Source organism: Salmo trutta, chromosome 6, assembly GCF_901001165.1.
Source record: "Salmo trutta chromosome 6, fSalTru1.1, whole genome shotgun sequence".
Lineage (NCBI taxonomy): Eukaryota > Metazoa > Chordata > Actinopteri > Salmoniformes > Salmonidae > Salmo > Salmo trutta.
Genome location: NC_042962.1, coordinates 55,889,389 through 55,906,091, shown reverse-complemented (window position 1 = coordinate 55,906,091; position 16,703 = coordinate 55,889,389). Strand labels below are relative to the sequence as shown.

Below are 16,703 nucleotides of genomic sequence, written 5' to 3'. Positions count from 1 at the left end.
TGCTACAGCATAACCATTTATTGTTATTTAATCTCATTTAGAAACAATTGAATTGTTGAGTACTGTCAACATGAAAATGTGCATTGACACCAGCACACAACCATATGGATGCAATCTGACCACTGCTCTTGCCTTTCTCTTAACCCTTTCCATTCCTTTCAGTTCTGGGTGGCTCCTCTCATTAAGGCCACATCATGCCCTGACCTAGTCATGGGTATGTCCCAATTATAACTCCTGCCTCCTGAAGTGTTCACTACTTCACCCACAAATCTAAAAACATTGGATTCGCAGAGGCACTGTCCAAAGCAGGGATGGGCAACTGATGGTCCAGTGTAGGCCCGCGAATACATTTCCAAAAATGAAAGAAAAAAAAACGATGAACTCAGTCGGGTTCTCAACTTACTGTTGAGAGTTAGAATAGTAGAAAACACAAGGTGCAATTTCAATGTTTGGTTGTGTATCAGCAGTTTCTCTCTTGTAATGTCAGTCACTTGACAGTCACTCAATTAGTCCATGTCAGCTAACATTTGTCTAGACTGGTAAGATTGTCTAGCCAGCGATCTAAACTTGTAGTAATCATGGTCGAATTACCAACTGGGGAGGGGCCCAATTGATTTTGTAAGTCATTCTCACTCAGATATCATAATAAAAACTGCAAACATTTCTCTCCATCCTATAGTAGGGTGAGAAATTTCAGGAAATTAGCTGAAAAACTGCACATTACTCTCCACCCCATTGCAAATTATTAGAATTACATGAAATGAGTAAAGTTACAAAATCTCTCCTCCCCATGGCAAATTGTGTAGAATATCAGGAAATGAATTCTAAAATATACTTTTTTTCCCTCTCCATTGTCATTAGGGGGGGGCGCTAAAACTTTGCTCGCAAGGTGGGACACACACACACAAAATTCCACTTAGGGCCCCCAAAAGGCTAGGGCCGGCTCTGACTGTATGTGTGGGTATGGATGAGTTTATTTTTTTAACCTTTATTTAACTAGGCAAGTCAGTTAAGAACAAATGTTTATTTTCAATGACTGCCTAGGAATAGTGGGCTAACTGCCTTGTTCAGGGGCAGAACGACAGATTTACCTTGTCAGCTCGGGGATTCGATCTTGCAACCTTTCGGTTAAAATCAGTGAAGGGCAGTGAACAAGTGCTAATTTGTGGAGGAAGGAGAGATAATTGGAACATTTGGCTAAGACTGGAGGTAGCTAGCGTACTATCCTTTGGAGGACAGATTATGGCAGCCAGCTTCATAGACCAGGATGAGATATAAAGAGGATGGGTTTCTAAAGGCAGCAGGACGGGTCACCACTTCTAGGTGACCCGTCCCTGGAGTCTCAGATAAACAACTCAAGTCTTAATCTGTCCACAGGCTCCAGAGCGAGGAGATGAGATAATGGAGGTGAGACGGTTTACCAGGAAGACGACAGGACAGCCTGCTGAGTATTCCAATTAGTCCTACAACTATCAATTAGGGATGGCGAGAGGGGGGGATGTAGAACCCAAATATAGACGGAAGATAGTCCTAGAAGTGGTGTCAGACAGTGGCAGGCAGCAATAGTCATTCCTTGTCAGTTGTTTAAATAATGAAGTCCTCCTCTGTCCTCATTTCTTCTTCTTGTCTTGTGTGGAGGTGAACCAGGCGTCCAGCAGCTTCTTGCTGTAGTAGATCTGCCAGCCGTGCACCTGCACCGCGATCACCATCACCAGGTACATGACAGACACGGCAGAGAAGCCGAAGATGAAGCGGTAGGCCTTGCCGTGGCGGTACAGCTGCTGAGCCACCGGGAACATCTCCATACCCCCGTAGATGAGCGGCGCTATGCAGAAGAGACCGGCACTGATCATGGAGATCACCAGGTAGCTGATGTTGTTTCTGGGCAGGGCCATGAAGCTGAAGAGGGAGGGGATGATACTGAGCAGGTAGGGGTACTCCCACTGGTAGGGAGCAGCCACCACACTGTGGGACACCAGGTTCAGCTGGCTCACCGTCACCTGGGCAGCTAAGAGGAGCCAGATCAGAACATGGACGATGTTCAGCTTACGGATCTCGGACTTGAGGGCGACACTGATGAGAAACACAGAGGAGAAGCACAAGAATATGTGATGTTTCAAATGGGTCACTGTGAACAAAACCTGTAATCTTGTTCTTATGAAGGCACTTAACCCTAATCGCTCCTGTAAGCCGGTCTGGATAAGAGCGTCTGCTAAATTACTAAAATGCAAAAACATTCAAATGAGAGCGAACCTCATCTGGTAGTGTGAGGCCACTCTCTCGCGGTGCTGAAAGTCACTTCCATCTGTGCCAGTAGCTCGAGGTCCAGCTCGGGAAGCCATGGTTACCGCCTGTCCAAAAAACTCAAAGTAAAACATGTCATTCATTGTGTTAGAGCTTTCTAAGGTGCTCATTAGTTATTTCACAACTGCAGATAAGTATACAGCATTCGCTATCACTCTCAAAGACATTGTAACCTAATGGCAGTCTAATTACATTAGACAACTAGCCTTTAAAATAATAGGACTAATACAATTTGTATGACATGAGCAATACCAATGAATTAAGTATTGCATTAGTCACATGCACTGTAAACAGGTGTAGACTAACAGTGAAATGCTTACTTACAGGCCCTTCCCACAATGCAAAGAGAAAAATAGAAAAATAATGGAAAGATAATAACAAAGAATAAATACACAATGAGTAACGATTACTTAGCTATATACACAGATAACATGACTATACACCGGGTACCAGTACTGAGTCAACGATAACATGACTATACACGGGGTACCAGTACCGAGTCAATGATAACATGGCTATATACACGGGGTACCAGTACTGAGTCAATGATAACATGGCTATATACACTGGATACCAGTACTGAGTCAATTATAACATGACTATATACACTGGATACCAGTACTGAGTCAATTACAACTTCACAAAATACACGGGGTGCCAGTACTGAGTAATGATGGCTTGGCTATATACACTGAGTACCAGTACCGAGTCAATGTAATTGAGGTAGATATTTACATATAGGTAGGGGTAAAGTAATTAGGCAACAGGACAGACAATAAGCAGTGTCAGCAGCGTATGTGATGACTCAAAAGGTAGCTATTTGGTTAACTATTTAACAGTCTTATGGCTAAGCGGTAGAAGCTGTTCAGGGTCCTGTTGGCAGTAGGTACCGCTTGCCGTGAGGTAGCACAGGTAAGTCTATGACTTGGGTGAATAAGGTCTATGAATTAGGCTAATAGATTAGTTGATGAGGCATAAATACAGAAAGGACTTGTACAAAGCATAGCTGATCCTCCTAGTTTTCCTAAAGGTTACCCAGTGAACTTGACAGTGGACACATGAGGATGATGGGCATGTGGATTAACACTAGCTTGGCTACCCTCTGCTTTCCTGTCCCCTTCTGCTGGCTTATCAGATAACGTCAGGCCAGGCGAGGATGATTTCTAGTTAGCAAGCGCTTGTGTTAAAACATTCATCAACAGGCCTGATTACAATACAGTTTTTTAAGACAGAGTTAGCTAGCAAGCATCATCAGCTATTAGTATGTAGTTTATAAAACGACCAGCTGCTTGTAAACTAAACAAGCATGCTCACAGTTCGTCCTGGACTGTAAGTGGGGAAATGCATGACAATGTAACTTTACAAATCAAAATGTAAAAAGTCACCAAGACAATTTTAAGGTTACCAAGCTAGCTAGCCAGCTTGCCAATTTAGTGGTACTGCTAGCTTAACAGTCTCATTGCTGTAGACACATTACAAGAACAGACAACTGCAGCTTCAGTTTAGTTTGCTAGACATACGTTAATGTAATACTTACTGTATGTTCAGTACAACAGTAGTCGTTACACGTTCAATTAACAAACTTATTGCGACTAAACTCGGTGGACATTCCTCCTTTCTCCCGTAGACATGTGCAATACGGAAGTGTTGACTATTCAGTCTGTGATTGGACAGATGACTGAACGGAGGGTAGTGGGGGACAATCCAAAAAGTTATACTACAGTTGGAAACAGAAACGCTCATCGCGACAGGCTTCTCTGCAGCTGCCACCACAACATATATATTCTGTGACTTACATTCCATCACTGTGGTACAGTTGATAACCATTGCTAAGAAGCCAACCTTACTGAAACATACAGTATATCACTCATTGGCCTATCCCTCTGTTCTGGCACATCCCTCTGTTCTGTCCCATGTCCTCCTTCACACTTCCCACATCTTGGATTATCCCTCCTACACACTGCTGCAACCTGCCCATAAATGTGACACCTATAACACCACAGTGTAGTCTATGATATTAATTTGTTTGTAGCTATATGAGATAGATGCATAATTAGTGGTCTGTCAAATATAAATACTTTTTTATGTAAACATTTAGCAACAAATGTATGCATTGTATTTTGTGAGTGTATGCAGTGTTGTACAGGTATTGACAAAAATGATGATGATCTTCTTGAAAACAGTGAGCAACAATGGTATGTGTTGGAGCCTTGTTCACACTGCAGGGCTTAATGCTCGAATCAGTTTTGTTTTTGAAATCCGTTTTGGAATACTGGCTGTTCAAACAGCAAGTTACAAGTGACCAAATGGGATATGTGTGTGTTCAGACAGCAGTCATTTGCTGACATGGCTATGGCAGTTGTCATAGTAATGCCAGATGTGTGCGCAGTGGTGTAGGCTGATTGGTGGTGGTGCTCATGGTTCCTATCACTCAAAGTTATGTAACAGGCAAAGGTGACAACAATGACTGCCATGGATGTTTACTAGTTGCTTTACATGTTCAAAATCATAGTGTAAGAACTCAAAGGATAAGATGACCCAACTTTAAAAACAAGTCCATTTTGGATAGCCACAGCAGTCAACTACAGTGGGGGGGGAGTATTTGATCCCCTGGTGATTTTGTACATTTGCCCACTTACAAAGAAATGATCAGTCTATAATTTTAATGGTAGGTTTATTTGAACAGTGAGAGACAGAATAACAACAAAAAAATCCAGAAAAACGCATGTCAAAAATGTTATAAAATGTTTTTGCATTTTAATGAGGGAAATAAGTATTTGACCCCTCTGCAAAACATGACTTAGTACTTGGTGCCAAAACACTTGTTGGCAATCACAGAGGTCAGACGTTTCTTATAGTTGGCCACCAGGTTTGCACACATCTCAGGAGGGATTTTGTCCCACTCCTCTTTGCAGATCTTCTCCAAGTCATTAAGGTTTCGAGGCGGACGTTTGGCAACTCGAAACTTCAGCTCCCTCCACAGACTTTCTATGGGATTAAGGTCTGGAGACTGGCTAGGCCACTCCAGGACCTTAATGTGCTTCTTCTTGAGCCACTCCTTTGTTGCCTTGGCCGTGTGTTTTGGGTCATTGTCATGCTGGAATACCCATCCACGACCCATTTTCAATGCCCTGGCTGAGGGAAGGAGGTTCTCACCCAAGATTTGACGGTACATGGCCCCGTCCATCGTCCCTTTGATGCGGTGAAGTTGTCCTGTCCCCTTAGCAGAAAAATACCCCCAAAGTATAATGTTTCCACCTCCATGTTTGACGGTGGAGATGGTGTTCTTGGGGTCATAGGCAGCATTCCTCCTCCTCCAAACACGGCGAGTTGAGTTGATGCCAAAGAGCTCCATTTTGGTCTCATCTGACCACAACACTTTCACCAGTTGTCCTCTGAATCATTCAGATGTTCACTGGCAAACTTCAGACGGGCATGTATATGTATTCTTGAGCAGGGGTCCTTGCGAGTGCTGCAGGATTTCAGTCCTTCACGGCGTAGTGTATTACCAATTGTTTTCTTGGTGACTATGGTCCCAGCGGCCTTGAGATAATTGACAAGATCCTCCCGTATAGTTCTGGGCTGATTCCTCACCGTTCTCATGATCATTGCAACCCCACATGGTGAGATCTTGCATGGAGCCCCAGGCAGAGGGATATTGACAGTTCTTTTGTGTTTCTTCCATTTGCGAATAATCGCACCAACTGTTGTCACCTTCTCACCAAGCTGCTTGGCGATGGTTTTGTAGCCCATTCCAGCCTTGTGTAGGTCTACAGTCTTGTCCCTGACATCCTTGGAGAGCTCTTTGGTCTTGGCCATGGTGGAGAGTTTGGAATCTGATTTTGATTGATTGCTTCTGTGGACAGGTGTCTTTTTTACAGGTAACAAGCTGCGGTTAGGAGCACTCCCTTTAAGAGTGTGCTCCTAATCTCAGCTCGTTACCTGTATAAAAGACACCTGGGAGCCAGAAATCTTTCTGATTGAGAGGGGGTCAAATACTTATTTCCCTCATTAAAATGCAAATCAATTTATAACATTTTTGACATGCGTTTTTCTGGATATTTTTGTTGTTATTCTGTATCTCACTGTTCAAATAAACCTACCATTAAAATGATAGACTGATCCTTTCTTTATCAGTGGGCAAACGTACAAAATCAGCAGGGGATCAAATACTTTTTTCCCCCACTGTAGCTCGCTAGGTAGCACATTGACTAATTTGCTTGTAAACAATTAACAAGCAAGTTGGCTACCACATTGTCACGACTCCCGCCGAAGTCGACCCCTCTCCTTGTTCGGGCGGCGTTCGGCGGTCGACGTCACCGGCTTACTAGTTGCCGCGATCGATGTTTCACTGTTCGTTTGGTTTTGTCTTTATTGTGTACACCTGTTTTGATTTTCCCTAATTATGTTCATTATTTAAACCTCTGCATTTCCTGTTTGTCTTGTCGGTGATTGTTTGCCTGTTTTGTGTAGTTGGAGGTGTTTCTCCAAACTATGTATTTTGATGAGAAGATTGATTGATAATTTTAGTAAACACGTTTTGTTTACCTTTATCCCTGTGTCCTGCGCCTGACTCCTCCACTTCTCTAAGAAAGCCATTACACACATGTTCTTGTCAAACTCTCAACAGTGTGGCCAGCAAGCAACAAGATATGCCAAATAAATTTAAAAACCACTTGACAGATTAGACTCAAGTCGCATGGCCAGGACTCAGATTTGTATCTGATTTCATACCACCTACGAAGATGGTTTGAATTGTGGCTTTAAATATCCGATTCCATGTACTTTTTGGCGGTTCAGACTGCAGGAAAAAGAACATATTCAAATCAGATATACAAAAAGATTTGAGTCACTTCAAACTGCCAATGTGAACACAGCTTGTGTGCAGGCCCAATGCAACAAGTAGCAATCAAAGAAGAGAACACATTTTTTTAATCACTTCATCTTTATTTAGAAGAACAACAATAGTGCCAAAAACGTTATACTAAGTTCTTCATTTGGTTATATGTTTAGCACCATTGTCAGGTAACATTTATTTTTTCCTTCAAGGCAGTCTCAACAGGTATACACATTTACAATTTCAGACAAAATCAGTAGTTAAACAAATAAATGACAGAGAGGAATACTGCCACATAACTTAGAGAAGTGTGGTTGACTTTTTAACTTAATGTGCATATTGAAAATGTTAACTATTCATCCCTTCAAACTCCCATAACTCATTTATTTATTAATGCACAACAGATGAAATGGGAAGCTTACAACCAAATGTCTTCACTATGTTGCATATGAATTTTATTTTATTTTAGGTTCCAAACCATGAAACAATCTAATTTCCAAACACGATATCAATAAATAAAAATGGTAGACACTTCTGCATAATCTGGAACAACGTGAATAAGTTGATGATAAAAAAGAAATCAATCTGTCGTGGAGGAACTATGGGATAGGAAAAATCATATTGTTAAAGGGGAACAATGTATGGTATTACATACTGTGATGTAACAGTGTTACTTATATGCCAAAAGTATAATCTGGCATGAAATAAAGACATTAGAATGTCTTCTGAAATGTCCACACATGGAAGAACTATCACTGAAGAATAATTGTGTACTAACATTAGGTATGCATGACAGATAAAGCTGATGCGTTGATGCTTGCTTATGAAAGCTGCGGTAGACGGTTAGCCATTTAGTGGCGTCATGATATGGCTGTTACTGTTGGAATGCAAAGAACGGATATACTGAGTGCACATAACATAAATCTGATATGGAAATATAAAATACAAACAAATGCTATATATTCACATAAGGAGAAGAACATGTTGGGCAAATGAAATAATTCCATCCTAAAAATAGTTCTCTTTAATAAAAAAATAAGACATTGCTTCCAATGTAATATGCTGCTATCCACAGTAGCGCCATAGCATGTCTGCAACCATGTTTTCTCTATAAACTGTCAATCATGTGAGGTGGATGACACTGCTACAATTGGGATAGTCAGTATTCTCAGTAATTTGCAACATTTTTACCCCCTATCAACCAACAGAAATTGTCATTTGCATAATTATCTGAATATCTACATACAGACATCTCAAATAATTTATCTGAGGGTTTTGCCAAATTAATTTCTGTGGTAAATTAAATGTATTGCAGAGAGATTGATTTATGGTTTCTTTTTCACCCATGTAGTACTGCAATACAAATGCATAAACATACTATAGCATGTACTGTAGCACTCACACATTCATTGGATACTTCAGAGCCAAGTAGTAGTTTTCACCATTGTCATCATGTGTCACTATTGAGGTCAACAGTTTAAAATGTATAAAACGCTAATAAAACATCTATGTAGTGAGTTGTGGTGTGGATGCCCTTTTTGTTGTTGTTGTTGATGATCTTTACATTGGGTACAATAAATATCCGGAGAATGAAGAGTGGACATATTGACCGGCATAAAGTCCTGCTGCCTGGTCAGATGGAAGCTGTACATGCACAGTGTCTCCTTGCTGTAAGGGGAGCACAGCGCTCCCTGACGCCTGGTCCAGGCTGCCCTTTTTGTACTCATCATATGTGTACATCACAGGCTCATTGTTCTTGACCAGCGCCACCCACACATTTGCTCCTTTGCAGTGGACGTGGTAAGCAAAGTAATAGATTCCCGGTATGGTACAGCTGAAGACACCGGTTTGGGGATTGTAGTCCTGATGGCCATTGTACAGGAGCTTGTCGAAGACAACAGGGGAGCCTACGGGGGGGAAAGGATTGGTGAGCTGAGCTGTGAATGCTGGCATCTCCAGGCCGTTCCTGTCCCCTCCATTCTTTGGTTTCTTGTAACCGCCTTGTTTAAGACCGTCCAGACCAGGACCCATCTCAGGGAGGATTTCACCAAGACCAGGTGGTTGGGTGGGGGGTCCGGGTGGGCCAGGGGGACCAGGTTGTCCTGGTTGTCCAGGCTGACCTGGGGGTCCACCGTTGCCAGGTTTCCCTTGGGGCCCTAAAGCACCTGGAACACCAGGTTTACCTTCGCCAGGGTAGCCAGGTTTCCCTGGTGGACCAAGCTCGCCTTTTGGCCCGGGAAGACCGGGAGGACCAAGTGGCCCACCTGGACCAAAATTTCCTGGGATTCCCTTGGGTCCCTGGTGACCTTTTTCTCCGGGCATTCCACCTTCTCCCCTTGAGCCGGGCATTCCAGGAGCTCCAGGGAGGCCAGGTAACCCTTTGTGGCCGTTATCCCCTTTCGGACCCAGTGGCCCTGGTATACCTCTCGGTCCTGGATGACCACCCTCTCCAGGATACCCACCCTGTCCAGGAAGCCCTGGAGGCCCTGGCTCACCTTTAGTACCTGGCAGCCCCTTTGGCCCTCCATTGCCACCTTCTCCCTTCGGACCTGGGAAACCAAGACCCCCAGGTGGCCCAATGGGACCGGGCAGGCCCGGTGGCCCGTTGGGTCCAGGAAGGCCTTCCTGCCCTGGGAGACCTCCATGACCTTTGTCACCTTTTGGGCCTGGAGCTCCAGGAAAACCTCCATGTCCTTTGTCTCCTTTTGGTCCAGGATATCCTGGCTTTCCATAACCAGGTAGGCCTGGGCCCCCTGGCAAACCTGGTGGGCCTGATTCCCCTTTACCGCCTGGGAACCCTGGTTGTCCTGGCAAACCATCTTGCCCGGGCTTGCCAATACCTGGTAGCCCAGGTGGTCCTGGTTCACCTCCTTCACCTGGTGGACCAGCAAGTCCTCCTTCTCCAGGTGGGCCTGGTTTTCCTGCCCCCCCAGGCAAACCTGGTAGTCCATTCAGACCTGGTTTTCCAACCCCTGGCAATCCCCCTTGACCAGGAGGCCCAGGTGGTCCACCAGGTCCTTTCAAACCTGGCAATCCTGGCAAGCCAATCCCTTTGTCTCCCTTGGGCCCAGGAAGACCAGGCAGTCCAGGTATGCCCTTGTGTCCAGGCTCCCCTCGAGGCCCAGGCTGCCCGGGCAGTCCCTGACCCCCTGGCTTCCCGATGCCTGGCAGGCCTGGTGGCCCTGGAAGACCTGGCCCCCCAGGCATCCCCATTTGTCCTACATCACCACCAGGACCAAGGTCGCCCTTCGGACCTGGCTGGCCGCCTCCACCAGGTTTACCGGGCATTCCCGGCATTCCAGGTTTCCCTATCCCAGGATACCCTTGTGGACCAGGAGGGCCTGGTTTTCCATGGGGGCCGGGCATCCCTTGACCTAGCATCCCTGGAGGGCCCTGTGGTCCTGGAGGCCCTTGGGCTCCTGGTGGCCCCTCGGGACCAGGACCCTGTAGTTCCCTATCATCAGGTGGTGGGCCTCCAAGGCCTTTCCCATTACTGGGATATGACTGACCTGTGAATGACATCAATTAGCATTTACCATGAATTACTGACTTGAGTTAGTGACTTGAGTATCTCATTGAGCACATAGGAACATGAACAATTAATATGCATGGACATTGGGGTAAGCCCAATGGACCTTCATCCGTTGATGATTGGCCAAATTATTATCTTTGAAAATGAATGCCAAAAGCTGGCTTTAATGTCCCCCTTGGACACAGGTTGCTGATGAAACAGTCAAAATACACATTTATGTGAAATGTCTTACACTCTTAGAAAAAAGGTTTCCAACAGGGTTCTTCGGCTGTCCCCATAGGAGAACCCTTTTTGGTTCCAGGGAGAACCCTTTTTGGTTCCAAGTAAAACCCTTCTTGGTTCCAGGGAGAACACTTTTTGGTTCCATGTAGAACCCTCTGTGGAAAAGGTCCTACATGGAACCCAAAAAGGTTCCTCAAAGGGTTCTCCTATAGGGACAGCCAAAGAACCCTTTTAGGTTCTAGATCGCACCTTTTTTTCTCAGTGTGTACATTACCTGCAATATGCCGTATTTCAAATCAAATCAAAGTGTATTGGTCACCTACAAAGATTTGCAGGTGTTATAGCAGGTGCTGCGAAATGCTTAGCATGCTAGCTCCAACAGTGCAGTAGAATGACTCGCAAATACAATACAAATAATAAAACATCTAAACAAGAACTCAAGAAACAGCAGAATGAGTCCAATTAACAATCCAGGGGTAAATATATTAGAATGAGCATGTGTCAGAATCCAGAATATAAATACGTGGTGTGTATAGACAGTATATCATTTGGAAGAAAAATGGTTTGTATAGTAGTAGCTATATTAGGATAAGCTATGTGGAGAACACAGTACAGACATACACAGTGAGTAAACAACAGTGTATTTTTCCTGCTTCACATGTGATTTGTCAAGGATGCTTTTACAACCCATGAGCTGGATATGATTTCCTGTGGATGCTAGGAGAGATGACGTTTGCTTTGGCGAAGGGAGAAGAATCTTGGAAAAGCAGTAGAGAGGTGTTTTGAATGGAATTAACATGACAGAGAGTGGGTAATGGTTTCATGTCAGCACTGCACCATGAACATGGCTCGTCTTCCTCTGGTTGTACCATACTGTCCATGTTGGCTTTCCCTTCAAACCCACATTGGTGGCCATGGCCATGACCCAATTTAAAATCTAAATATGGTTCAATTATGCTATTGTTTAGCCTACACTCTTAGAAAAAAAGGTGCTATCTAGAACCTAAAACAGTTCTCTGGCTATCCCCACAGGAGAACCCTTTGAATAATCCTTTTTAGTTGCAAGTAGAACCCTTTTGGATCCATGTAGAACCAAAAAGGGTTCTCCTATGGGGACAACCAAAGAACTCTTTTTTTCTAAGCGTGTACCTTTCTGTGATATAGACAATCTATTAAAATCTCACCTTTTCCCTTGCCCTTATTGGGTGGCATCTGGGGTTGTTCGTGCATCTGTGGAAGCATCTGTGGAAGTTCTTGCCCATACTGTGGCAGCACATATGGCATCTCTTTGCCGTATGGCATATGTTGTGGCATTTCCTTCCCATACTGTTGCTGGGGCAGCCCGTCCCCATTCCCGTTCCCGTTCCCATACCCGTTCCCTAGGGACATGTGAGGTATCTGTTGCATGGGCTGGTGCTGCTGGGGAAGGTGCTGCTGTGGGTGCTGCGGCTGCTTGTGCCCGTAATATGCCGCCCCACGGGCATGGTGGCGTAGTACTAGACACAGCTGGAGTGCCACCACCAATAGATGAGTAGAGGGGAGGGGCTTGGCCATGTCCTATAGGAGAGAGAGAGGGCAGGTCAGCAGAATGAGATGTTCAAGACCATAGAATGAGTTAAGCAGATTAGATTTTCAAGACCATAGAATGAGTTAAGCAGATGAGAGTTTCAAGACCATAGAATGAGTTAAACAGAGGTATTCTGCCAGATATATTAGAGAAAATGTATGGCAGTACAATAACCCCTCGCCGAAGTTTCTCGCAATCATGAGAGCTAAGATAAGTGTGCTATTTAACATTTTGTAGCGAGGCCTCAGGATGCACACTATAACCATATGACTATACACAGCGAGGGACTCCCAAATATTCTGATCATACTGTACTCTGAAACATTTTAAAAGCCATCTTTTTGTGGAACAGATAATAAATAGTTCTGACAAGCTAAATCACATGGATTTGAGTTTGATACTGCCAGCATGGACAGCCAGGCCACTCCTCAAGGGCAGACATTTTTGGCTCTGAAACCATAACACTCTTATTCAGAGGTGGGGTTTTGAGTTACTGGGCGGGTAGGAAAAGAGAGCGAGCTCCTTGTTGTTGTGGACGTCAGTTCCTGCTCTAATGAAGAGATGTGTTTTGCATCATTGAGAAGCGAATGTGCAAAACTTCAAACTGAAAATAATCCAACGCATTACTTCGAAGCTTCACACAGAACAGTTGTTACTGATCCAGTGGGCCTACCCCAGTGTAACGAGGGAAGAGGTGATTCATCATACGACTGTATTTCTGTATTTTGAAAGTTATATATCTTGATAACTTGATTGTTGACACGCAAAACATTTTGGGATAATATCAACCAGACTAATGAAAGAAATACCAAAAGATGAGTTTTAACACTGCAGTATGCTTGTTTGGGTTTTAAAGAGAACATTTGGTTCAAACAAGGTGTTAGAGTACATTTGATCAGTGGAGGCTGCTGAGGGGAGAACGGAGCCAATGGAACGGCATCAAACAGATGGAAACCATGTGTTTGATGTATTTGATACAGTACCATTCCACTGATTCCGCTCCAGGCATTACCACGAGCCCGTTCACCACCAACCTCCTGTGCTGTTCATACATTATGATTAGTCTTATTCCAGACACCTAGACAAAACAACTGTGAAAGGTGAGGAGTTAGATGCAACATAGCAGAGTCTAAACATGACAAAGTCTTCACAGCACATCTATTCCCACTGGTTGAATCAACGTTGTTTCACATCATTTCAACCAAATAAATAATGTGATGACGTTGAAGCAACGTGGAAAATTGATTGGATTTGCGCATCAGTGTGAGGGATTTTTTCTTTTCTTTTCACCCAAATTTGTACCTAAATCCAATGGCATGGTGACATTGTTTGTGGATTTCACGCTGAATTCACGTTAATTGACAACTCAACCAAATGGAAATCAAAACTAGACTTTTGAACTGACGTCTGTGCACAGTGGGTTGTCAGTATATGCTAAGTACATGCAGTACAACACTGACATGGCATTTAAGTGACCTCCTCAGACCAAAGGAAAAGCAATGACTAAATGGACAATTGGCACGTGTGGTTCTTGTAGACATCAACATGGACCACAGACAACCATACCACCTGAATCAAGTCATTTATGGTTTGACTTGGCAAAAATATCTCTGCTTTCACTAACCATTTAATGCACAGTTTGTCTACGCAGTAACCATTTGTACGTGCTCAACACTGGATAAAATGACCTCACTGTCCAAGTCAAGGGTGTGATTCTCCATGCTTTCATCAGAATCAGTCTGGCCAGGCTGTGAACAGGAGAGAACAGCAGTGAATCCATATATAGCCCACATGCCAGATGTATTATGTCTCAGAAAACAAGCAGGAAGCAGGGGAACAGGATAACATTTGGTTTAATGCTCAGCCAAAATGAATTGTCCTAAAAAAGCTTAAATGCTGACTTTATCAAGTCTTGGTTGTGACAGACTGCTTAGAAACAGGAGGTCGGCACATTGGATCTAGTCAAAGCTACGGAACACTTTGACTTTCAGGGTTTTCCAAATTTCACTAATGTCACCAGTCCTGTTTATCAAACATCTTTAGAATGTTTACTGGTAGAATTAAGCATAATTTCTCATTCCCAACCACTGTAGGAGCATACCAGGAACAACTTGTTGATGGAGTTGATTAATCCCATGAGCCAGTGCGAAATAAGAAAAGCACATAAACACCAAATCACTCCACACTGTTCCTTAACACTGCCAACTACCAAGCTGTAAAAGCACCATAACATACATCCAGACCTTTGCGCTTTTACCATGATGTCTGGGAAATCAACAACACATTACCATGTCATTAGACTGAAGGGCGCTACCCACATAAAAAAATACTACAGTTTACTATAGAATACTACACTACTTATTATAGAATTCTGCAGATAACTGTAGTATGCTGTAGAATACTATACTACACACTGCAGTATCCTTTGATCATGTGTAGTACTTAGTATATAATTTTGTAGTATACTATAGTAAATACTAGTGTTATCCGCAAACAAATACTGTAGTAAATAATTTACTATAAATAAAAACTATAGTAGATACCAAAGTATTTAATTTGCATATACCCTGCCCATTCCCCACCCCCATATCCCAATTTGTGCCAGTCATAAGTGAGAAACCTACATGCCACGTATAGACCATAATTATATTGTGTTCCGTATGGCTTTTGAAAAGAGCAGAAACTCTGAACTATCTGTTCAGACCCCAGTCCAACCTTTCTACCTACATGTTATGGAAAATTTGCTCTTTTAGTATTTCTCACGTTGAATTCATATACAGCTGTGTCTAACTGCAGGCACCATTACGACACTATTGGCCTAAAACAAGTGATTTGAAAGCATAGTGTAAATTCACCTGAGAGCTTCAGGTTGTTGATAGAAGAGGTATCATTTCATTTTTAAATTTAACGTTGTCTAACAAAATACAATACAAATACTTTTTGAGATCAACTGACACTAACCAAAGAGTTTATCAAATTGAACTCCTGTTTAATTTACTTTTACTCCTCAAATGTACTCCTCAAGGAGGAAACCCCCACTTCTATCTCAAAGATAATGCTACTAAAACACTATAGTAAATACTACAGTATACTTCAGTCCACAGAAACACTACAGTGAATGCTACAATAAAGCCCACAGAAACACTACAGTGAATACAGTCGTTTTTCATGTGGGCAGGCTGTTGGAGCCACACAAATGAGATGGCTGCCGCCAGTGTTACACAGTCCACCCGCTTACTGTTAATGCAATGTCAGCATTGTGTCAGCTAACATTGGCTCAGCCAGCAGACATTCCAATTTCAGCTGCAAATGTTTTGTGTATAGTGTAAGTAGTGGATCTGTAGACACATGAATATGGTTGTTATTATCACTCTATAGACCACGAAGGCTGCCAGACTGTATTAATGGATAACATTTGTAGGCCTATAGTGTACAGTAACTCACCACATCTATAACCTGTTGCATTGTCGGGGGACGTGTGCTGTAGGCAGTGACTATTTATTCAATTATTCTATTTCCCTCTGCTAATTTTGGTTTAGTGTTTTAATAGCAACATCAGCCATTTTGTTAGAGTTTGGAATTGGTTTTGGACAGCAGCGCTGGATGGATTCTCCTCGCCAGAATAGCAGTCATTAGGTTGATGAATAACACATGAGAAATCATGGGAATAATGCCTCTATTATTCCAACCACAAATATTAAAATAATACAATTACAATAAGCACATTGGGGAAGCATCAAGCAGCTGTGCCACATGTCAGTGTAGACCAGACCAGAGACTGAGGAAGAATGGCCTGTAATATTCACTCTGTTCATTCTCAGAGTAACAACATGAGTGGAGCTACGCCCATTCCCTCTATTCCATGAACGACCTCCTATCCACTGTAATTACACTGTGCTGTGTAAATAGAAAAACTGATCTGCACAGCAAAAAATACAAAACAGTGTGAATTACCCTCACAGAAAAAAACATGATTTCACATCAAATTCAACATAAGATCACATGTGATCACATGACAAGGTGTGTTTTTGTGATCACGTGAAATTCAGGGTCCAGTTAGCTGTTGTATATGTAACCTCTATGGTCACTCACCTGCACACCTCTTAACTTGTTTTATCTGCACTGTGTCTTTCACTTGTCTTTTTTGTCAGACTAAACTAAACTAAAACACTCTGGTTCTGGGTTGCAGCACGACCTCATAAACACAAGTTGTCTGACATGTCCTTCTCTCTCTTTCTGCTC

At 43.1% G+C, this 16,703-nt stretch overlaps 2 protein-coding genes across 3 annotated transcripts in view; both read right to left on the bottom strand.

Moving 5' to 3' along the window:
* Nucleotides 1-3,951, bottom strand: LOC115196353 (protein jagunal homolog 1-B). Its single transcript, XM_029757115.1, has 3 exons — nt 3,842-3,951; nt 2,254-2,363; nt 1-2,073 (listed from the first exon to the last, which is right to left on the bottom strand). The coding sequence occupies exons 2-3, from the start codon at nt 2,340-2,342 to the stop codon at nt 1,611-1,613; spliced, it is 552 nt and encodes a 183-aa protein (XP_029612975.1). The 5' UTR covers nt 2,343-2,363; nt 3,842-3,951; the 3' UTR covers nt 1-1,610.
* A 3,279-nt stretch (nt 3,952-7,230) lies between these two features.
* The window catches only part of LOC115196351 (collagen alpha-1(VIII) chain-like), a 50,205-nt gene continuing 40,732 nt past the window's right edge, over nt 7,231-16,703 (bottom strand). For both annotated transcript variants that reach the window (XM_029757113.1, XM_029757114.1), the window contains 2 exons: nt 12,080-12,452; nt 7,231-10,650 (listed from right to left, as the gene is read on the bottom strand). In XM_029757113.1, the coding sequence (XP_029612973.1) occupies nt 8,702-10,650; nt 12,080-12,449 (2,319 nt within the window). In that variant the 5' untranslated portion in view covers nt 12,450-12,452 and the 3' untranslated portion in view covers nt 7,231-8,701. The remainder of the gene's footprint in view (nt 10,651-12,079; nt 12,453-16,703) is intronic.

Bases quoted from the DNA above. Each gene is read 5' to 3' on its own strand.
- LOC115196353 (XM_029757115.1), bottom strand. From the start codon at position 2,342: ATGGCTTCCCGAGCTGGACCTCGAGCTACTGGCACAGATGGAAGTGAC. The intron at 2,074-2,253 runs GTTCGCTCTCAT...GTTTCTCATCAG, and splicing joins GCCTCACACTACCAGATGAG to TGTCGCCCTCAAGTCCGAGA.